The 23,461-nt window shown below is 40.1% G+C and overlaps 3 protein-coding genes across 3 annotated transcripts; 1 reads left to right on the forward strand and 2 right to left on the reverse strand.

The window, feature by feature from the left end:
* Nucleotides 1-3,085: 3,085 nt before the first annotated feature.
* Nucleotides 3,086-4,811, reverse strand: LOC139766644 (crustacyanin-A2 subunit-like). The gene is made up of 3 exons (XM_071695524.1): nucleotides 4,635-4,811; nucleotides 4,297-4,513; nucleotides 3,086-3,681 (listed from the first exon to the last, which is right to left on the reverse strand). Exons 1-3 carry the CDS (start codon nucleotides 4,794-4,796, stop codon nucleotides 3,449-3,451), a joined length of 612 nt encoding a protein of 203 aa, XP_071551625.1. The 5' UTR covers nucleotides 4,797-4,811; the 3' UTR covers nucleotides 3,086-3,448.
* Nucleotides 4,812-5,089: 278 nt separating this feature from the next.
* Nucleotides 5,090-12,930, forward strand: LOC139766645 (crustacyanin-C1 subunit-like). Its single transcript, XM_071695525.1, has 4 exons — nucleotides 5,090-5,253; nucleotides 7,073-7,157; nucleotides 7,357-7,479; nucleotides 12,440-12,930. The coding sequence occupies exons 1-4, from the start codon at nucleotides 5,116-5,118 to the stop codon at nucleotides 12,685-12,687; spliced, it is 594 nt and encodes a 197-aa protein (XP_071551626.1). The 5' UTR covers nucleotides 5,090-5,115; the 3' UTR covers nucleotides 12,688-12,930.
* Nucleotides 12,931-21,793: 8,863 nt separating this feature from the next.
* LOC139766647 (crustacyanin-A2 subunit-like) lies at nucleotides 21,794-23,389 on the reverse strand. The gene is made up of 3 exons (XM_071695527.1): nucleotides 23,230-23,389; nucleotides 22,896-23,112; nucleotides 21,794-22,273 (listed from the first exon to the last, which is right to left on the reverse strand). The coding sequence occupies exons 1-3, from the start codon at nucleotides 23,350-23,352 to the stop codon at nucleotides 22,041-22,043; spliced, it is 573 nt and encodes a 190-aa protein (XP_071551628.1). The 5' UTR covers nucleotides 23,353-23,389; the 3' UTR covers nucleotides 21,794-22,040.
* Between the last annotated feature and the right edge of the window lie 72 nt (nucleotides 23,390-23,461).

Genomic DNA, 23,461 nt, shown 5'->3' on the forward strand with positions numbered 1-23,461 from the left:
GATTTACGTTGTTCTGTTCTGGGTGTGAGGCTTTCGCCCATAAAAAAAGAAAAAAGATCCTGTTAGTTTTCCATTCCAGTCTCATTCTTTTTCCTGGTGATCTGGTTTTCAGCTTGTCTCCTTGCCTCATTTATACGTGTGGCAGCATTATGTATATGTGATCCCACAAGTCTAGAAGATAATATAATAATGCAAGATGTCACTTGAAGCAATTATGTTACCCCAAGTGGTTTGTGAACAAAACTTATTGGAATGCCAGGAAGACATTTAGTAACAAAAATGTGGAAGAGGATGCTAGATCTAAATGCTCCATGTTGCCATAATCTCCTAACTTAGCTAATGTTAGACAGGTACTATAAATCAGTGTTGCCTTCCAGTGTAATAACACTATCAAGAAGATTGTAATCAACGTAGACCAAATTACTAGAAAATTGGGAGTGTCTTCGCCGTTAGATATAAGGCAGGTAAAACAGAAACTGACAGATGCTATTGGCACAGCCCTTCCAGCAAGCAGAGGTGGTTACAGTAAAGCAATCGCCGAGCACTGGCAAAAAAAAAAACGATCACCCTGTACACCATTACAACCCAGGTCACACTGTACCTGTCACTGGATTATGCTATCCATATTGTCATTGACTCTGACTTTATCGCTAATATCAGTATCTTTCATCTATCACATGAATGATCACGGCAGAACAACTTAATAAGAGTGGCTGAGAACATGCATCTCACTACACAGGCCGACCAACCCAACACACACACACACACACACACACACACACACACACACACACACACACACACACACACACACACACACACACGTTTAATCACAAGACATTCCCCCACTTTTCCATTAACTGCCAGGTGTCAGTGTCTACTCTGGCATGGCGGTAACATGACGTACAAGCTTTTGTGCTTGTGTTGGTATTTGAAATTCTATGATTTGCTCATACCTAATAAAGTGGATTGTCTCCGAGAAACATGTTATGTATTGTGTAAAGGACTGATAAAGAAAATTATCTGAATTCCTACTCAAGGGTTATTTTACCTTCATCATTATATATATATATATATATATATATATATATATATATATATATATATATATATATATATATATATATATATATATATATATATATATATATATATGTATTCATGAAATAGTACACCCTTCCCCCGAGTGCTCGAGGTAGCGCTAGGAAAAGACAACAAAGGTCACATTCGTTCACACTCTCTCTACCTGTCATGTGTGTTGCACCAAAACCACAGCTCCCTTTCCACATCCAGGCCCCACGAAACTTTCCATGGTTTACCCTAGACGCTTCACGTTCCCTGCCTCAATCCACTGACAGCACGTCGACCCCGGTATACCACATCGTTCCCATTCACTCTATTCTTTGCACGCCTTTCACCCTCCTGTATGTTCAGGCTCCGATCGCTCAAAATTTTCACTCCATTCTTCCACCTCCAATTTGATCTCCCACTTCTCTTCGTTCCCTCCACCTCAGACACATATATCTTCTTTGTCAATCTTTCCACACTCATTCTCAGCATGTGACCAAACCAATTCAATACACCCTCTTCTGCTCTCTCAACCACACTCTTTTTATTACCACACATCTCTCTTACCCTTTCATTACTTACTCGATCAAACCACCTCACGCCTCATATTGTCCTCAAGCATCTCATTTCCAACACATCCACCCTCCTCCGCACAACCCTATCTGTAGCCCATGCCTCAAAATCATATAACATTCTTGGAACCAATGTTCCTTCGAACATACCCATTTTTGCTCTCCGAGATAACGTTCTCATCTTCGACACATTCTTCAACGCTCCCAGAACCTTCGCACCCTCCCCCACCTTGTGACTCACTTCCGCTTCCATGGTTCCATCCGCTACCAAATCCACTCCCAGATATCTAAAACACTTCACTTCCTTCAGTTTTTCTCATTCAGATTTACCTCCCAATCTACTTGTCCCTCAACCCTACTAAACCTAATAGCCTTGCTCTTTTTCACATTTACTCTCAGCTTTCTTCTTTCACACACTTTACCAAACTGGATCACCAACTGCAGTCTCTCTTTCCGCAGAGTAGATGAGTGAGGTAAAATTTCTGGAGATGAGGTCTTTGCCTTCATTGTGCTTGTGTGTCATGCTAATCAGCCATTCCTCTCCCTCAGAAACACTGGTATTCAGAGTAGAGAAGGAGGGTGGGCAAGCCGAGGTTTTATACCAATACGCAGAGAAGGCGTGTGGGTCGAGCCGGATGCTAAGGTTCACGTGATACAAGGTGTATCAAGAAGACTCCCGAGTGGACATCATAACTGTGGACACTCGGGCGGTTGTGATGAACCTAGGTCACGTGAAACGCAACCCCTTTGTACTCTTCATCGTTTTCCCTTACTCGTCCTTACAGCATCTTGCTGAGTATAATAAGCTTTCTAGGATTTTCCCTCCCTCAACACCGGTCATGCAAAGGGTACTGCAACTATCACTCCGGACACTGTCACATTGTAGATATACCTAGGGATGTCGTGAGTTATATGTCTGTCATCTTTTCCACCGATGTCTCAGTTCATCCTTAAGAAGAAGAAGAAGAAGAAGAAGAAGAGGAAGAAGAAGAAGAAGAAGAAGAAGAAGAAGAAGAAGAAGAAGAAGAAGAAGAAGAAGAAGAAGAAGAAAAAGAAGATGATGATGAAGAAGAAGAAAAGGAGAAGAAGAAGAAGAAGAAGAAGAAGAAGAAGAAGAAGAAGAAGAAGAAGAAGAAGAAAAGAAGAAGAAGAAGAAGAAGAAGAAGAAGAAAAGAAGAAGAGGAAGAAGAAGAAGAAGAAGAAGAAGAAGAAGAAGAAGAAGAAGAAGAAGAAGAAGAAGAAGAAGAAGAAGAAGCGCTGAGGCTTATAGTGAATGGTTGTTCTCCTCATGGGTATCGAGTGGGTTCATATTTGTCATTACCTTTACCATTGCATGAGAATTCACTTGTGTGAGAAAGAGATGCAGAAGTTCAAAACGTTTCCATTGAGTAGTTTCGCGTCAGTACATTGCGCATGTGGGAAAAGTGGTCATGTATACAGTGAGAGCATGTATGGTCTTAGACACCTGAAGAAGAAGCCCAGGTTATCTTTATTTTTTCAATCAGTGGTGACAACTTGGCGTTGATGACTCTACCTAACGCTTGGCCTGAAGCCAACAGAACAAGTCAGCCAACTGTAAATCAATTGCAGAAAATTCAAAAATAATACACACCATGTGGGATTCAACTTTAAATCTTGTTCGCATACAGAATCTCGTAATGGGTCAATTTGATGCACACTTTGACATCAAGCCTTCCATAATGATCACCAAAAATAATAGGTAAATTACAACGACATGTGCATGATGCATCCATAAACAGAATAAAATGCTTATGTCTTTTACAGATGTTCTCGTATGGCTGGAAAACCTAAGCTCTGTAAACACACTGGGCCGTATGTGAGACTGGATTGAAGAGTGAGAAGTCGACTCCGTTCTTGGCGAAGACTGAAGCACACTTCTGTAGGGCGGGCCCTTCTGCCTTCGGAGAACGGGAATAAACGAAGCCGAACTCGGACTTGTAGTTGTCGGTAGTGATACAGGAATAGACGCAGGAGTAGTTTTCGTAGTCAGTCTCGATCACTTCATAAGGCGAGGCAAACACTGTAGCAAATAATCCAAAACAAAAAATCAATTAGCGTTACAAATGTGAGGAAATCAGCAGCATGAATATATGTATATCATATATATATTTATATATATATATATATATATACATATATATATATATATATATATATATATATATATATATATATATATATATATATATATATATATATATATATTTTTCATAGTATTCGCCATTTCCCGCGTTAGCGTTAAGGACAGAGGATTGAGCCTTTCAGGTAATATCCTCGCTTGGCCCCCTCCTCTGTTCCTTCTTTTGGAAAATCAAAGACGAGAGGGCGGGGATTTCCAGCTCCCCGCTCCCTCCCTTTTAGTCGCCTTCTACTTCACGCAGGGAATACGTGCGAAGTATTCTTTCTCCCCTATCCCCAGGGATAACATATATATATATATATATATATATATATATATATATATATATATATATATATATATATATATGATCCATGGACACACGTGTAAAAGTATGAGTTCGTATATATACATTATCATGAAATACACGTATGTACATACCTAAGTGTATGTATTTACAGGAGAACACTGTGAACCCAACAAAACCCTACATCTGTCTTGGGCTTATTAACTTACCTGAGGGAGCATCGATGAGCATATGAGCGGCGGGGAACTCCCTGGTGGGGTAGATCCTAAAGTCTATTTTGAGATAGTCGTTCTTGAGGTCGAACCCGGCGGTGGTCACATCGAAGCCATAGTCGGTATTGGCATATTCATAGTTGGAGTGGATACAGCTACTCACCGGCATGTACTCGTTCTCAATCATATGGGTTATGTACCATCTCCCGGAGTACTGGTGATAGGAAACAATACAGAATGCATTAGAATGTTAGTGGCACTGATATAAACGAACAAAATCTACAGAACATTATCATCTTTTTGATTAACGTAAGTAGAAAATACTGTATACTGACTTTTCGGAGATCGAAGTTATCTTGGTTCGCTACTGAGGCACATTTGCCGGGTTTCACGAAGCTCGGGATCCCATCAGCGGCCACGCAGGTCAGGAAGAAGAGAGCAAAAATTGAAATGAACATCTTGAACGACAAGTTTGTAATATAACTGATGGACCACATGAAATCTTATATACCCTCCTCCTTCGGCATAAAAACTAGAGACACATGTATTAGGGCGGAGCTTAGAGAATGTGCCACTTCAAAAATAATCTTTCATTTTCTCCTTTCACTTACATTTCTTGTCTAGCTCGTTCATTATATATCATAGAGATATCATCAGATAAGAAGAGCTTAGGTGACTGTAGTAATACAAAGGACGTGTTCCACTAAAGTAGAAATGAGTAACTGGAGGCGTGGTGTAGGCAGTGTCCACCGAGCCACCTCATATAAAAGTCCTCCCTGAGCGTCGGTTGTACATAACTCTTGAACACTTAGCACGATGAACTCCCTGTTCGTCCTTCTTGTCCTTGTGGCCGCCGTCGCTGCCGACAAGATCCCGGACTTCGTAGTCCCCGGCAGGTGCCCCGAAGTTGACAGAAACAAACTGTGGGATGAGCAGACGCCCAACCGTGCTAGCGTGAGTCCTTGTTGTTGTTGTGCATGGTATTTACTCATCTAATCTGAAAGCCTGGCGGAGGCTCGTCTTTGACGGCCCGTCCTCCACATGAGCTTCTTTAAGACCACTTCTAGACTGTAATATTCTAGATCACTGACCCTCCAGTTCAGCAGTATGTTGGAGACATTTAGAGGATATGAGTCTTAAAGACCGAGAGAGCGCCATAACGCAAGAAGATAATCATGTCCAGTGACACCACCTGTGCCTTAACCATCTGACAAAGATTTTTAGGAGACATACATATGTATGGTCACGCTATCAAGTTCTATATGCCAGTATAACGCTATTCATATAAGGTTTTCTTTTTTTTCTTTCCTCTCCTTCCCAAGAGATGATCACATGCGTAGTGTACACCACACGGGCGGGCTTAAAGTGTGGGCAGGTGTGATTTGGGAACGACGAGTTTTTAGGGTTTCTTCTTCTTCTTCTTCTTCTTCTTTGACGAGTCAAGTCTGGCTTGGGGGGGGGAGGGACCTTCAAGCACAAATCCGGTTACTACCGCATTGCGAATGCGTACTGACTCACCACCTCCCCGCCCTTCCCCCTCTCCTACCCCTCCCCTCCCCCACTCCTCCCCCATTTCTCCCCCACTACTCCCCCTTTCCCACTCCCCTCACCACTCCACCCCTTCAAGTCATTGTCATTATTCTGCGAAACTTTTTTTTTTCTTTTTTTTTGGGGGGGGAGGGTGGAGTTATTTCTAATATCTCGCCCAAAACTGTCTTCGATCATCCCTAGGAAGTAGAGACAGGGTTTCCAACTAGAGTTCACTACTCGCTCGGGTATCGAGTGGGTTACTGGTAGCTGTACAGCAGTCCAACCCTTCAGTGGCTGTCCTTTTTCCCCACTGGCAAATCTAATTGTACTTTCGGTGTTAAAGATAAACTAAAAAAAAAAAAAAAAAAAGAAAAGCTTGCTCACAGTTACCTCTTCGATAATAATATAACGAGAAATATTCTATGATCACTAGAAGTTAAGATTTATGCGTTCGGGAAACCTGCTCAATACCTGTTTATTGGCTTTTGTCACACTCCATCACAGGCTTGCACAGGCCATATACAAGCAATAGTAAATATCACCTAAAGATCGAACTACTTCCAAATGACCATCTATACAAGTTACTTTTCTGTAGTCACTTATCCTGGACCATCATTTCACACATAATACAATAATGCAATTGACTTTAGACTTGACTCGTACTTTCAATTAGCTAAAGATATACTGAGGTACCCTAAGTACAAAATGACTCTCGAGAACAAATGTATTGAAGACTAAAAAGACGAGTCTCTTGTGTAAAAAGTTGATCTTACACGTGTCCACGGTTCCTCCACTCATTCATCGTCCCCCAGAACAGGTATATGAAAAGCAAAAACTGACTCTGAGCAAACTCACCTCATGACTTTATGTTTACTTATTATCTCACACTTCATATAACTTCATTACAGCACTGTTTATCTTTAAAAGGCCTTCTTATCTCATTTGTTATTGAAAAAGAGTAGTCTGGCTTTTGTTGTCAAGTCCGTTAGCAACGGTTTTGGCTTTCCTTTGCTTGAAATGTTGATAACCATAAAATCCAATAACTTATAAACTTAGTAATACAACAGTAATCATCTGAACCCAAATCAACTGATTACTTAAGTGGAAGAGTTTGTCATTTGAGGGCCAATGGCTCCGAATGATATCTGATATCATTCATTTCTTGATTAATGTACGTGGAAGCAGATTAACTTGAGAACAGTAATCTTACATATTCATGTCAACAATTTTTCCCATATTCCAGTATGATGGCGTGTGGTACGAGCACTCTCTCACTAACAATCCATATCAGCTGATCGAAAGATGTGTTCGCAACGAATATTCATTTGGTAAGATTGTATCTTGATACTTCTCATGTCTAATTTTCATTTTTGTTAATGTTTTATTTACACCTCATTTAGGTACCGACTTTTAAGTCGCTGTTAAAACAAAGAATCAGATATATGTGATAAGTATGTGTGCACTGTATATATACTATCTATGATAAATGCCATTAGCATAACGTGATAGAATGTCTCATTCTTATAGATGGAGAGAAATTCACCGTCGTATCGACTGGCCTCACATCTGATGGTAGTTTGTTGAGGCGCAACGGCCAAGTATACCCTAATCCCTTCGGTGAACCTCATTTGACCATTGACTACGAGGACAGTAAGTATCCTGTGATCACATACGTCACCAATATGAAGCGTCATATAAACTCCGCCTGCAAGAAACAGAGTGAATTGGAACGATGTGGTATACCCAGGTCGAAGCTGTCAAACGGACTGAACCAGGGCATGTGAAACGTCTGGGGTAAAGCATGGAAAGGGATGTGGGGCCTGGATGCGGAGGGGAAGCTGTGAATTCGGTGCATTATACATGACAGCTAGAGACTGAGTGTGAACGAATGTGGCGCTACCTCGCTGAAACGGGGGGGTAGCGACGCTGTTTCCCGTGGGGCGGGGAAGCGCCAGGAATGGATGAAGGCAAGCAAGTATGAATATGTACATATGCATATATGTATAGGTCTATCATGTGTATGCATATGTCCGTGTATGGGCATATATATATATATATATATATATATATATATATATATATATATATATATATATATATGCAGGAGGGTGAAAGGAGGGCAAGGAATAGAGTGAATTGGAGCGATGTGGTATACCGGGGTTGACGTGCTGTCAGTGGATTGAATCAAGGCATGTGAAGCGTCTGGGGTATATATATATATATATATATATATATATATATATATATATATATATATATATATATATATATATATTTTTTTTTTTTTTTTTTTCATACGATTCGCCATTTCCCGCATTTGCGAGGTAGCATTAAGAACAGAGGACTGGGCCTTAGAGGGAAAATCCTCACCTGGCCCCCTTCTCTGTTCCTTCTTTTGGAAAATTAAAAAAAAAACGAGAGGGGAGGATTTCCAGCCACCCGCTCCCTCCCCTTTTAGTCGCCTTCTACGACACGCAGGGAATACGTGGGAAGTATTCTTTCTCCCCTATCCCCAGATATATATATATATATATATATATATATATATATATATATATATATATATATATATATATATTACAGAGGTATAAGTTTGTTGAGTATTCCTGGTAAATTATATGGGAGGGTATTGATTGAGAGGGTGAAGGCATGTACAGAGCATCAGATTGGGGAAGAGCAGTGTGGTTTCAGAAGTGGTAGAGGATATGTGGATCGGTGTTTGCTTTGAAGAATGTATGTGAGAAATACTTAGAAAAGCAAATGGATTTGTATGTAGCATTTATGGATCTGGAGAAGGCATATGATAGAGTTGATAGAGATGCTCTGTGGAAGGTATTAAGAATATATGGTGTGGGAGGCAAGTTGTTAGAAGCAGTGAAAAGTTTTTATCGAGGATGTAAGGCATGTGTACGTGTAGGAAGAGAGGAAAGTGATTGGTTCTCAGTGAATGTAGGTTTGCGGCAGGGGTGTGTGATGTCTCCATGGCTGTTTAATTTGTTTATGGATGGGGTTGTTAGGGAGGTAAATGCAAGAGTTTTGGAAAGAGGGGCAAGTATGAAGTCTGTGGGGGATGAGAGAGCTTGGGAAGTGAGTCAGTTGTTGTTCGCTGATGATACAGCGCTGGTGGCTGATTCATGTGAGAAACTGCAGAAGCTGGTGACTGAGTTTGGTAAAGTGTGTGAAAGAAGAAAGTTAAGAGTAAATGTGAATAAGAGCAAGGTTATTAGGTACAGTAGGGTTGAGGGTCAAGTCAATTGGGAGGCGAGTTTGAATGGAGAAAAACTGGAGGAAGTGAAGTGTTTTAGATATCTGGGAGTGGATCTGGCAGCGGATGGAACCATGGAAGCGGAAGTGGATCATAGGGTGGGGGAGGGGGCGAAAATTCTGGGAGCCTTGAAGAATGTGTGGAAGTCGAGAACATTATCTCGGAAAGCAAAAATGGGTATGTTTGAAGGAATAGTGGTTCCAACAATGTTGTATGGTTGCGAGGCGTGGGCTATGGATAGAGTTGTGCGCAGGAGGATGGATGTGCTGGAAATGAGATGTTTGAGGACAATGTGTGGTGTGAGGTGGTTTGATCGAGTAAGTAACGTAAGGGTAAGAGAGATGTGTGGAAATAAAAAGAGCGTGGTTGAGAGAGCAGAAGAGGGTGTTTTGAAATGGTTTGGGCACATGGAGAGAATGAGTGAGGAAAGATTGACCAAGAGGATATATGTGTCGGAGGTGGAGGGAGCAAGGAGAAGAGGGAGACCAAATTGGAGGTGGAAAGATGGAGTGAAAAAGATTTTGTGTGATCGGGGCCTGAACATGCAGGAGGGTGAAAGGAGGGCAAGGAATAGAGTGAATTGGAGCGATGTGGTATACCGGGGTTGACGTGCTGTCAGTGGATTGAATCAAGGCATGTGAAGCGTCTGGGGTAAACCATGGAAAGCTGTGTAGGTATGTACATTTGTGTGTGTGGACGTATGTATATACATGTGTATGGGGGTGGGTTGGGCCATTTCTTTCGTCTGTTTCCTTGCGCTACCTCGCAAACGCGGGAGACAGCGACAAAGCAAAAAAAAAAAAAAAAAAATATATATATATATATATATATATATATATATATATATATATATATATATATATATATATATATATATATATTGGGCCATTTCTTTCGTCTGTTTCCTTGCGCTACCTCGCAAACGCGGGAGACAGCGACAAAGCAAAAAAAAAAAAAAATATATATATATATATATATATATATATATATATATATGTGTGTGTGTGTGTGTGTGTGTGTGTGTGTGTGTGTGTGTGTGTGTGTACCCTAGCCTCGAGGTTCGTATGAACAGCTGGGTTAACTTTGGACAGACTGCTGCGACCAGGATTTGAACCTATGCACTCGACCCTGGGCGGCCTATGAATGCGTCATGATTAGGAACAAAAGCATTTTGCAAGTTCGTTGATCCCCTCCCCTGTTCCCATGCAACGTCGAATATAAGCCATTTCATTTCCCTTGATAAAACTGCATTGATTATAGATAATTCGTCATCCCTTCATGCATTTCCATTTTCATTTCCTTCACAGCTGTTCTCTCCACCTCTTCACTGTTTACCTTAGGTAGTGTGATCTCATTTAAATTCCCTTCCACTTCCTCAATTACTTCTACTAGTTCTTTCATATTTGACAGATCTTCATGCATCCTTTCCGTGGAGAGGTTGTCTCTGGTTTTGAGAACAGAACACATACTTTCAGCGATAAACGAAATGAAAATAAATAGAGCGTCAGGTCCTGATATACGTTTTGATCCGAGGACATTGGAAGAGGCGAAAAATGAGATAGTTAAGCCCTTTGACTGCCCTTCTCAGTAAGTCACTCGTTACGGGAAAAGTTCTAGAGGAATGGAAGTCCTCCAGTGTGACATCGATATTCCATAAAGGTAAAATTCGTCCCTACCCGGAAATCAACGTCCCATTAGCTTAACGTCTGTAGTTGGGAAAGCTTATGAAAACCATTATTCGAGATAGAATTGTAAACCATTCAGAAGGATCACCACTTGATAAACGATTCCCAGCATGGTTCTAGACGATAGTGCTCATGCCTGACAAATCTGCTTGATTTATGATTTGATGAACATGTATGATAAAAGTAAAGCAGTTGATATTATCTAAGGAGAAATTCTAAAAAAAGAAAATGATCTCGTTAAGGTCCCACATCATAGATTACCATCAAAAATCGAATCACATGGTACTAATTGGGCCGCGCTTCAGTGGATTGCAAATTGATTAACTGGCCCTAAGTAGAGTATTGATTGATGGCCAAGCCTCATAATGGTTAGACGTAACAATTGGTGAGCCATGAGACCTGTTCTCTATCCATATACATGCATTGATGATGGTGATGATGGACTGCATTGCAAGATATCAAAATTTGCTGATGATATGAAACTGAGAAATAAATCCGCAAATAAACTCGAATGTCTCCAGCTTCAAACTGACATAATATAACTGATGGACTGGACTTAAGATGGCAAATGAATAATGATATCGATAAGTGCAGTTTCACATATTGGTTGTAAAAACAAATCACAAAAGCAGTAAAAAGAGCGAATAAAATTCTTAGTTTCATAGGCATAACCTTGACTTTAATTAAGTCTAGGGAAAGCATTCTTACTCATTGGTTCGTCCACATCTTGAATATTGTGTTCAAGTTTGCATCACCTTACCTAAAAACATACATAGTCAGAATGGAACTACCCAGATGTGATTCTCGGACTGAGAAACAAATCTTACTGGATGAGATTAAATGACTTGAATCTAATCAGCTCAGATAAGAGAAAGGTTTAGAGGGGATCAAATACAAGTATGCAAAATGATGAAATGCTTCTATAATCTTGATCTATCGAGTTACCCAAACTTGATTCGTATGATTTCCCTCGTAATATTGAATACAAACCCATAGACAAACGATTTACCTCGAATGAGGCAAAGTACTTTTTCTTTAGAAGGATTGTCAACATATGGACGATTTGCCAAGTAGAGTGGCTGAAAGTAGTACTATAGATAAGTTTAAGAATAGGCTTGACAGATACTTTGCTTCAAGTCCAAGACTTTCCTCATCTGCGCCTTCATAGTCAAAATGACAATTTGCATGTTATCTCCTTTGAATTATCTATGTGTGCCTTATAACATTTATCACACTATTCTGTGAGTTTCTGATATCTTCCACTATCCCAAACAGCCTCGAAAGGACCCAGCAGTCGGTTGCTCTTTGAATTCCTTTGTATTTCTTTCTATGGCACATAGAGTATCAGATGCTTTTTTCCTGTAGTTCTTTGCTATATCGTAGTGTCACTAACGCAGCTGTAGCCAGTACCATTCTGAAATCTAATTCTTATGACACATGGTTTAGATCTAACATCGTTATCATTTATCATTCGTTACAAATACATTCATCATTCACTTGTAAGTATGCATTTGTCTTTCATGGGTCTGCATATATTGGGACCACTTCTGGCTTCTTTTTTTTCATGTTCATGAAAACCATTCGTTATGAAATGGGAACAGAAAATTTATCTGTCAAAAGTCATTCACTCTGTGTTCCTAACATCTTGTCTTGTCACCAGGCTGGGCCGCACCTTATGTTATCCTCGAGACGGACTACAGCAACTACGCCTGCATCTACTCCTGCCACGATTACAACGCTGGCTATTACTCTGACTTCGCCTTCGTCTTCTCCCGCTCCCCAGACCTGGCTAGCAAGTACGAGGAGCGATGTGTCGCTGTCTTCAAGGGTATTAATGTTGACACTTCTCGCTTCACCAAGACCCTTCAAGGATCATCCTGTCCTTATGATTCTCAGAAAACACTGTGAGCATTTTTTTTCTTTTTTTTTTCAGAGGTTTGAAAAAAAAAACCTCTCTTCCAACGTGGATTCTGTGTCTGTTGACATAATTCCAGGAATGAAACATTGTAACCAATGACGAAGAACGTCTTTGGTAATAATTTAGAATTTCAGTAAGTTTCCTGTGTTCTTAAAATCAAGTAAGTGTTTTATTACCACGTAATAGTTATCCCCTTTCGTAATTTGTACGTAATATATACTTATCAATGATCAGCTGGTGTTTCTAATCTATCCCAAATGGATCGAATGTTAAAGAAAAATAGAAATTGTACTGTAAGTTCTCATCATAAGAGTGATGAGAAATTAGTATTGAGAAGTACAAAGTATTACATATCTATTTTAAAAGAGAAAAGGTAACCTACAGGATGAATTCTGTTGCACTACTGAAAGGAGAGTAAGGAAAAAGGCTTGGGCGTGATAATCTTTGGTGACCTAAAGCCAAGTAAGCAGTGCACAGAAGCGAACAAGATTCTTGGATTCATGGGTAGGGCTTTCTGATATAAGCTTAGGTAAATCATCCTCACTCTTTGCAGTGTTCTGTTAAGTCTCCGTCTTGAAAGTGTGTTCAGTTTCGGTCACACAACTTGAGAAACGATTCAGGCAGAATGGAGAGAGATTACAGCATCAGTCTTCCAAGATGATTCCCGAACAGAAAAACAGATGAACTAAACGACTTAAATCTATTTAGCTTCTCAATGAGAAGGTTAAGAGGTGATCTAATGCATGTATGCAAATATAGCAATAGTTTCGATAATCTCGATCGCACGAGCAACTTATGGCTTGATTCGTCTGATTTCATTCTTGGTAATGGATATAAACTAGTGAGGCCTCGAATGAGCCGAAGTACCCTTATGTCTCTGTTTTCCATGGAAGCTTCCATTGATTCATCCCATTCTTAGGAAGGTGTGACTGTTCTGAACCATACAATTGCTTTGACATCTATCATTTTCATAGTCTCCGAATCCCTGCTCAATTCCCATATCTTTAAACACCTCAGAAATCACAGTCTTCTCTCTGATCACTAGTATGGCTTTCGAAAGGCGAGATCCACTGACGATATTATTTCCTATCTTACTCATGTCAGGTCATCATCCTTGAAAGATTTTGGAGAGTCATGTGTAGTTGCCCTTGACATTTGTAATGCTTTTGACAGGGTGTTTCATCGGGGTCTCATCTCTAAGCTCCCTACCTTTGGCTTCCCCACCCCCCACCCCCAACCCCAACCCCCTCACTTTGCTCCTTCATATCCAGTTTCCTCGCTGGCCGATCTATCTCTGTGGTTGTTGATGGATCAGCCTCCCCACTTTTTTTACATCAACAGCGGTGTCCCTAAAGGTTCAGTCCTGTCCCCTAAACTTTTTCTTTTTTTTTCAATTTTTCTTCTCCACAAATAATCCAGTGCACTTATACGCTGACGACTCAATACTACATTCTTCCATATCCTTCAACTCTGCTCGTTCTTCTCTCATTCGATCTGCATCTCGTCTTGACACAGATTCCTCAATAAACTCAGACTTGGACAGGATATCTCAGTGGGCTACACAAATTCTTGTTAAGTTTAATGCCTCTACGACCCAGTTTCTATCCTTCTTCCTATCAAAAACTCCTCATAACTCTCGTCTCCTTTTTGACTGTTCTTTCCTTATACGTCGAAGCATTGGAACTCCCTTTTTCACTCGGTTTTTTTCCCAATAACTATGACTTCGCAAATAACTTAGCAATAACTATGACTTAGCACTCCCGCAAGATGAATCTTCTAAAGTGCGTAGATCAACGTGACAAAAAGATTACTGCGTGAACCAGTAATATACATATATACATCTAAATCACATATACTTTACAAGCGAATGGGAGAATCATAAACTCCTGTACACTATCTTTATAACATAAAGTCATGATCAGACTAATGACAAACTCTTTCACATAAATACCATACCTGAATCTGTTCTCATAAACCTCTTTCATATATATCGACTTTGCTGCCTTTTGAATTACGGTAATAGAGCCGGTGTACATCCATCATGTCTTTACGAGACGTGTAAAATTGGTCATTTTTATTTTTTCTTCGAAGGGTTTTTTCTTTCTTTTTTTTTTGCATTAATCATATCTGCAAGATAGTCTCTCCTTTTTTTTTCTTTTTTTTTTTTTTTACTCTTCTGCCCTTCGGCAGGTCCATTTTCATGGCTCGTCTCTCACCACACTTTAACTCTTGCCTTCAAGCCGCAAAATCTTTTCCCGTCTCTGTAGCCATCAATGATATACTTCTTGTTCCATAACCTCGACCAAGGTCATCATTGTTCTGCTTTCACAGATCTTTTATCATTAGCTCCTTCAGCGTAATGCTAAATGCATGACTAAGGAAGGTCGTCATCCAGTTCTTGTACATCGAAGTAATAAGCCAGTTATATTAGTATTCTTGAAAGGGACTTCTAGACGTTCTTATCTGTTCTCCATTCCAGTTCCTTCTATCCTATGTCATCACACACTTTCAATGGATCATTGAAGTGTTTTAAAAGCATAACTTCCTCATTCTCAATGATCTTCCATCCCTATCCACCCACCAAGAATAAACCGAGCAACTTCAGTCCATTTAGTAGATCTCATAGAAAAAATATCCATAGTTAACTTTGCCACATTCTTCATTTTCCGTATAGTCCTTATAGATAACACATTCTTCACTGGAATGATATACTTCTTGAAAATATTTTCCAAAGGATTAACACTATTCAGTAATACTTTGATAAGCTTAACCTTTTCTCTTTTACATTTTCCGCTATTCATTTGTTCTTATAATCATATATGTCACTAACTGAATTGACAAACCTCTCTGTCATGTCCTGCATATCATTTCCATTTTTTTTCTCCCTCTGGTTCATCTCTTGTTCCTCTGCTGAAAGATAGAAAAGTAACGTTTTCTTGTCTTCCATATTCCAAGTGATTTTCCTTCTTTGTTTACTTTGGAGGCTTCAGTCACGGACGAAAGTACACATCAAAACCAGGCCTTAATCAAAATATGTAGAGATTAATGAAAAAAGGGAGAAAGGTGAGACAACGGAAAGTATTTACGAATTTTGTAAGAAGTGAAAAACTTGTCTTTTGAAATGTATCAGGTCATAGCCACTGGGATTGATATGCGATGGAGGAGACTTCTAGTGCTTCGACGTGTTGGGAACGAAACAGTTATCAAAATGGTCTACCCCTGAGTTATCAACGGCCGCACCGAGCATTGCGTGCTCTAGCTAGTGGTGAGGGCACATAAGCAGCCTGCTCTCGGGTGTAAAAACCATGGTATTACCTACAGAAAAGAGAAAGTGAGTCAACATTGTTACGTAGGACAAGTGGGTCAAGTTCGTAAGTTAGCCTGGAATGTTTATAAGTTGGACCGCTTTCGACTGAACTCTGTCAAGTAAGGGTGCAGAGCTATAACCAACACATATGTATGAGAAGTATTACATACAAGAATGGATCAATCCTATGTATAAACTGAGTAACTGCTCTGAAAAAAAGAAATTTCGACACTAAACAGGACTCCCAGTTTCTTAGAGGCAGGCTTAACTATTTCCCTAATGTGGATTTTCTAAGATTAAATGGATGTTACAGTGATTCCAAATATTTTCATTGAGTCAACAGGTGGACTAGTAGAACTGTCAAAGGATAGAGAATAGTATCAAGCAATCTTCGATAGAGAGATGGATAGAAACTGGCTTTTGGAGGCATTATATTTAACCAGATTTCCTCTGACCTGAATGAGACATCCTGTCCAAGTTTGAGTTTATACAGGAAGTTGTGTTGAGACCAGATACAGATCGAGTGAGAGAAGGAGCAGAACTGAAGGATGTGGAGGAATGCACCGTTGAGGAATCAGCATATGAGTGCATTTGGTTATTTGTGGAAGAAAGGAAAGCGTTGATCCAAAAGGAAAGAAAGCGTAAGAGACAGGACTGAACCTTGAGGAACACCGCTGTTGATGGAGATGATGAGAGAGGCTGATCCATCAACAACCACGGAGACAGATCTTTCAGAGAGAATGCTTGATATAAGGGAGCAAAGTGAGGGAGGGGAGCTAAAAGAGGAGAGCTTAGACATGAGACCTCGATGTCACACCTAGTAAAACTTTAGATATGTCAAAAGCAACGACACATGACTCCATAGAATCTTTGAGGGATGATGACCAGACATTACTAAGTGTGGTAGAAACGAATATTACCTGTGGATCTTGCCTTACGAAAGCCATACTGGTGATCAGAGAGAAGACTGTGAGATTTAAGATGTCCGAGGATATGGAAGTTCATAAGGGTTTCAAAGATTTTGTAAATAGAAGATGTTAAGGCAAGAGAACGGTAGTTAAAGGGTTTAGAACGGTCACCCTTTTTAGGTATGGGATGTACCAATGCATGTTTCCAAGAAGAAAAAGTTCTTATTTCTAAACAGAATCGAAAGAGACGTGAAACCACAGGTGCAAATTCAGAGGTATGGATGCCATTAGGACCATAGGCCTTGCAAGTGTTCGGAGATAGAAGCGCTTTTCGAATAATTAGGAAAGAGATTACGAGAAGGGTGTGTAGGATTAGAGAGGAGCATCAAGGGGTGAAGGAAAGTTAAAGTTAGACCTCTCAATCTTATTCCGTTTTCAATATTACTTTGATCGTCAAGGCAAACTAAACCTGCTCGTTATTCTACCGCAATCTTCTTATCATTTCTTCGTTAGTTGAAAGTGTTTTTCAAAATGATTCTCTCTTGATGTATGGCCAGCTGTTTGATGAATTTCAATCAATCATTCTGAAGAAACACATTGAACTAAGTTTGAGATGGAAAAGGCCTTTCGCATTTCAAGAGAGAAAGAAACGCGACATTCGAATGGCTATACCTACGTAGACATTGGAAGAACCCGGCTGTTGGACTGTTACTTAAATAAATCAAGAAGTGAACGGAACAATCTTTAAAGGAAACTGAATAGGAAGTTAGCCCACCATACTGAAAACAATGATTGAACTAAGAGCACAAACCCTTCCTTTGTGGCGAACCTTTCTGATAAATAACTTGACAAAGATACTGCACGCTCCACCCAGACTATAAGCTGTTTATCTCGGGTTCACTTTTTGCTTGCCGTCCTTAAGACAAGGTCAATGCTATACCACGTTCGAGAGTGGTTGTGGCCAACACCCGGATAGGTCCATCCCCAACGCCACGTAACCCAACTCTGAACAATGAATGAACGAGATTATGCGAATCATCTACCCCGTACCCGCTGTACTGTAACCAGAGAATTATCTCAGCGTATACCACGCTAGGCAAGTAATACAACATCGATAGCGAGTTTTGCCAATGAAGATTTCTTGTCCAGGTGTGTTTTGTACAACTCTTCTCACAGTAGGTGTACGTGGCGAAATGAGAAGACGTGATTTCTCGCGCCTCCATAATTACACAAAAAGTTTACAGTACTTTTACTCTTTGAGATATTTGTGTCTTTCTGCTGTTACCATGCTGACTTGCGACTTTCATATCTCTTCCTGCATCACAAACAGCCTCGAAAGGACACAGTAATTGGTTGAGTCTAGAGTTGAAGGTTTTTATTAAACAGGAAATTTGATATTAATCTTTTAAGACTCAGCCAATTGTTAAAGAAGCGCCAGGAGATTTTGAAGCCAATAAGGATGGTCAATCCCTCTCTTCCTTATATATGTGGTCTTCCTAAGACTCACAAAGATGGGTGTTCCCTTAAACCAACTGTCTCTCTTCCGTTAATTCTTCTGGTTATAGATTATCCAAATGGTTAGCTAAACACCTTAGCCATGTTCAAGGAAAAATCTTTCCATCGCATGTTACGAAAAGCTTACATTTTCTAAACTAAGCTAGAAAGGTTAATTTGCCTGAACATGAACTTGATGATATCTCCCGAACCATAAAAAAATTTTATTGACTTAATATATATATATATATATATATATATATATATATATATATATATATATATATATATATATATATATATATATATATATATATATATATATATATTTCAAACTATTCAAACTATTCGCCATTTCCCGCATTAGCGAGGTAGCGTTAAGAACAGAGGACTGGGCCCTTTTTCGGAATATCCTCACCTGGCCCCCTCTGTTCCTTCTTTTGGAAAATTAGATATATATGGTTGAGGGAAAAGTTAGCCGGTAGGTAAGTTTGAATGGAGAAAAACTGAAGAAAGCGAAGTATTTAGATGTCTGAGAGTGGACTTAGTAGCGGAAGAAACCATGGAAGCGGAAGTGAGTCACACTGTGGGGGGAGAGTGCTAAGGCACTAGGAGCGTTGAAGAATGTGTGGAAGGTGAGAAAGTTATCTCGGACAGCAAAAATGGGTATGTTTGAAGGAATAGTGGTTCCAACAATGTTATATGGTTGCGAGGCATGGGCTATTGATAGAATTGTGCGGAGGAGGGTGGATGTGCTGGAACTGAAATGTTTGAGGACAGACAAAATGTGGTGTGAGGTGGTTTGATCGAGTAAGTAATGAAAGGGCAAGAGAGATTTGTGGTAAAAAATTGAAAAAGTGTATTGAAATGGTTCTGTCACATAGAGAGAATGAGTGAGAAAAGATTGACAAAAAGGATATATGTGTCAGAGGTGGAGGGAACGAAAAGTGGGAGGCCAAATTGGAGGTGGAAGGATGGAGTGAAAAAGATTCTGAGCAATCGGGGCCCGAACATGCAGGAGGGTGAAAAGCGTGCAAGGAATAGAGTGAATTGGAATGATGTGGTATACCGGGGTGAACGTTCTGTCAATGGATTGAACCAGGGCATGTGAAGCGTCTGGGGTAAACCATGGAAAGATTTGTGTGGCCTGGATGTGGAAAGGGAGCTATGGTTTCGGTGCATTACACATGACGGCTATAGACTGAGTGTGAACGAATGTTGCCTTTGTTGTCTTTTCCCAGTTCTACCTCGTGAGCGCGCGGGGGGAATGGGGTGCCATTTCATGTGTGGCGGGATGGCGACGAGATTGGATGAAGGCAGCAAGTATGAATATGTAGATATGTATATGTTTGTATACGTTGAACTGTATAGGTATGTATATATGCGTGTGTGGGCGTTTATGTATACACATGTGTATGTAGGTGGGTTGGGTCATTCTTTCGTCTGTTTTCTTGCGCTACCTCGCTAACGCGGGAGACAGCGGCTAGGTATAATAGATATATAAACAATAAATAGATTGATATATATATATATATATATATATATATATATATATATATATATATATATATATATATATATATATATATATATATATATAACAAGTGGGGATACCATTTCGTGTGTGGCGGGGTGGCGACAGGAATGAATGAAGGCAGCAATTATGGATATGTACATGTGCATAAATATATATGTCGATGTATGTATATGTACGTATACGTTGAACTGTACATGTATGTATATGTGCGTCTGTGAGCGTTTCTGTATATACATGTGTAAGTGGGTGGATTGGGCCGTTCCTCGTGTCTCCTTGCGCTACCTCGCTGACGTGGAAGACGGAGGTTGAGTATAAGAGAAGAAAAAAAAAAGAGAAAAAAAAAAAAAAAAATATATATATATATATATATATATATATATATATATATATATATATATATATATATATATATATATATATATATATATACATATATTATTTACTTATCATACTTTGTCGCTGTCTCCAGCGTTAGCGAGGTAGCGCAAGGAAACAGACGAAAGAATGGCCCAACCCACCCACATACACATGTATATACATGCACGTCCACACACGCACACATACATACATATACATTTTAACGTATACATACATATACATACACAGACATATACATATCTACACATGTACATACTTCATACTTGCTGCCTTTATTCATTCTCGTCTCCACCCCGCCACACATGAAATAGCGTCCTCCCTCCCCTCGCGAGGTTGCGCTAGGAAAGGACAAAAGGCCACATTTGTTCACACTCAGTCTCTACCTGTCATGTGTAATGCACCGAAACCACAGCTCCCTTTCCACATCCAGGCCACACAAAACTTTCCATGGTTTACCCCAGAAATAAGAAGAGCGTGGTTGAGAGGGCAGAAGAGGGTGTTTTGAAATGGTTTGGGCACATGGAGAGAATGAGTGAGGAAAGATTGACCAAGAGGATATATGTGTCGGAGGTGGAGGGAACGAGGAAGTGGGAGACCAAATTGGAGGTGGAAAGATGGAGTGAAAAAGATTTTGAGTGATCGGGGCCTGAACATGCATGAAGGTGAAAGGCGGACAAGGAATAGAGTGAATTGGATCGATGTGGTATACCGGGGTCGACATGCTGTCAATGGATTGAATCAGGGCATGTCAAGCGTCTGGGGTAAACCATGGAAAGTTCTGTGGGGCCTGGATGTGGAAAGGGAGCTGTGGTTTCGGGCATTATTGCATGACAGCTAGAGACTGAGTGTGAACGAATGGGGCCTTTGTTGTCTTTTCCTAGCGCCACCTCGCGCACATGAGGGGGGAGGGGGATGTTATTCCATGTGTGGCGAGGAGGCGATGGGAATGAATAAAGGCAGACAGTGTGAATTGTGTGCATGTGTATATATGTATATGTCTGTGTGTGTATATATATGTGTACATTGAGATGTATGGGTATGTATATTTGCGTCTGTGGACGTGTATGTATATACATGTGTATGGGGGTGGGTTGGGCCATTTCTTTCGTCTGCTTCCTTACGCTACCTCGCTAACGCGGGAGACAGCGACAAAGCAGAAGAAAAAAAAAAAAAAAATAATATATATATATATATATATATATATATATATATATATATATATATATATATATATATATATAGTATCATATATATATATAATAAGTGAAAGAATCAGTTCGGATATTGTTGCTTATGACTTGACCGTAGTTATCCTAGAGAATATATATCCTTTACTCTTAACTGTGGAAGCATTAGAGATATCGTCTAGGTTGTGTCATTATCCCTCTTACCTCCTGTGTGGCTGGAGACTAACATTGTCGGTCAATGAACACGCAATGGAGCGGAGGAAATTTAAATATTCATGTAAGTGATGGAATTCTATCTTTACTGTAAGTATTTTTCACAAACATTACTCACCAGTAGCACATTCAGTACACATAGTTATATACTGTATAAACGTATCAATGATACCTTTTTTTCAGATCAAAAGTGACTGTTAAACTTTGTGACTTACAGATTACTTATGAACCTAATAGATTCTATACTTTATCTAGAATGTTGCATTCACGAAAAGAAAATAGTATCATATTTAAAGAAGTTGTGTCAGAGGTTGAAGGCTTAAGCTCGGTAGACGCACTCAGCCGTATGTGAGACTGGTTCGAAGAGTGAGAAGTCGACCCCGTTCTTGTTGAAGACTTCGGCACATTTCTGCTGGGCGAGTCCCTCTGTCTTAGGGAAGCGGGAGAACACGAAGCCAAACTCACTCTTGTAGTTGTCAGTAGATATACAGGAATAGACGCAGGAGTAAGTATCGTAGTCGGTCTCAATTACTTCATATGGCGAGGCAAAGACTGTCGTATGTAAGACAAAGAAAAAAAATCATAAGAAACTGCAGAGACCTTTCTAGTGCTTAGAGACATTAACTATCCACACACACACACACACACACACACACACACACACACACACACACACACACACACACACGCACACATACACAAACACACACACACACACACACACACCACATACACACATTCATGCATGGTAGGACAATTCACATACAGGCCCACCCGGGTTCGAATCATGGTGATTGCAGTTGACACACAGACAATGTAGCTCTTCATTTGCTCTCCCACCTCCTCCCTTGATTTTGCTTGATAATTAACTGTCTTACGTGAGTGTGTGTGTGTGTGAGTGTGTGTGTGTGTGTGTGTGTGTGTGTGTGTGTGTGTGTGTGTGTGTGTGTGTGTGTGTGTGTGTGTGTGTGTGTGTGTGTGTGTGTGTGTGTGTGTGTTTGTGTGTGTGTTACACATAGCATCAAAACCCATGGCACAAAAACAACTCTCAAATAATAATGATAATCACAACACCAGCTTATACCTACAGTGTGTTACATAACAAAGAACGTCATAATTTACTCATTTCAGTTTTCAGTTTTAACATAATGAAACAACTGTGTTACAATCTTACCCGAGGGAGCATCAAGGAGCATATGAGCGGCTGGGAACTCCTTGGTAGGGTAGATATCAAGATCCATACTGAGATACTCGTTTTTCGTGCTGAACCCGGCAGTGGTCACCTTGAAGCCATTGTCCGTACTGGAATATCCGTAGTTGGAGTGGATGCATCTGTCCATCGGCATGTATGGGTTCTCGATCATATGGGTTATGTACCAACGCCCGGAATACTGGTGATAGAAATCAAAGTAGAAGACTTTAGAATATCATTCCTACTTATATAAACCTAAAACAACTGTAGGTCACTAATCATTACTTAACGTAAGTAGAAAATACTGTATACTGACTTCTCGGAGATCAAAGTTGTCTTGGTTCGCTACTGAGGCACATTTGCCGGGTTTCACGAAGCTCGGGATCTCGTCTGCGGCCACACAGGCCAGGAAGGCCACACTGACTACTGTAACGATCATCTTGCGAGACAGGTTTACACTGAGACTGGCTGACTACTCCACTATCTTTATATCCTCTGCTTTCAACCACAAAAAAATGAAAGAAAATAAGGCGGAGTGTGTAGACCGT

Source organism: Panulirus ornatus, chromosome 58 (genome assembly GCF_036320965.1).
Source record: "Panulirus ornatus isolate Po-2019 chromosome 58, ASM3632096v1, whole genome shotgun sequence".
NCBI classification, from domain to species: domain Eukaryota; kingdom Metazoa; phylum Arthropoda; class Malacostraca; order Decapoda; family Palinuridae; genus Panulirus; species Panulirus ornatus.

Bases quoted from the DNA above. Each gene is read 5' to 3' on its own strand.
- LOC139766645 (XM_071695525.1), top strand. From the start codon at position 5,116: ATGAACTCCCTGTTCGTCCTTCTTGTCCTTGTGGCCGCCGTCGCTGCC. The intron at 7,158-7,356 runs GTAAGATTGTAT...TCATTCTTATAG, and splicing joins TCGCAACGAATATTCATTTG to ATGGAGAGAAATTCACCGTC. The intron at 7,480-12,439 runs GTAAGTATCCTG...TCTTGTCACCAG, and splicing joins GACCATTGACTACGAGGACA to GCTGGGCCGCACCTTATGTT.
- LOC139766644 (XM_071695524.1), bottom strand. From the start codon at position 4,796: ATGTGGTCCATCAGTTATATTACAAACTTGTCGTTCAAGATGTTCATT. The intron at 4,514-4,634 runs GTCAGTATACAG...TCCTATCACCAG, and splicing joins ATAACTTCGATCTCCGAAAA to TACTCCGGGAGATGGTACAT. The intron at 3,682-4,296 runs GTAAGTTAATAA...TATTTGCTACAG, and splicing joins GCTCATCGATGCTCCCTCAG to TGTTTGCCTCGCCTTATGAA.
- LOC139766647 (XM_071695527.1), bottom strand. From the start codon at position 23,352: ATGATCGTTACAGTAGTCAGTGTGGCCTTCCTGGCCTGTGTGGCCGCA. The intron at 23,113-23,229 runs GTCAGTATACAG...TTCTATCACCAG, and splicing joins ACAACTTTGATCTCCGAGAA to TATTCCGGGCGTTGGTACAT. The intron at 22,274-22,895 runs GTAAGATTGTAA...TACATACGACAG, and splicing joins GCTCCTTGATGCTCCCTCGG to TCTTTGCCTCGCCATATGAA.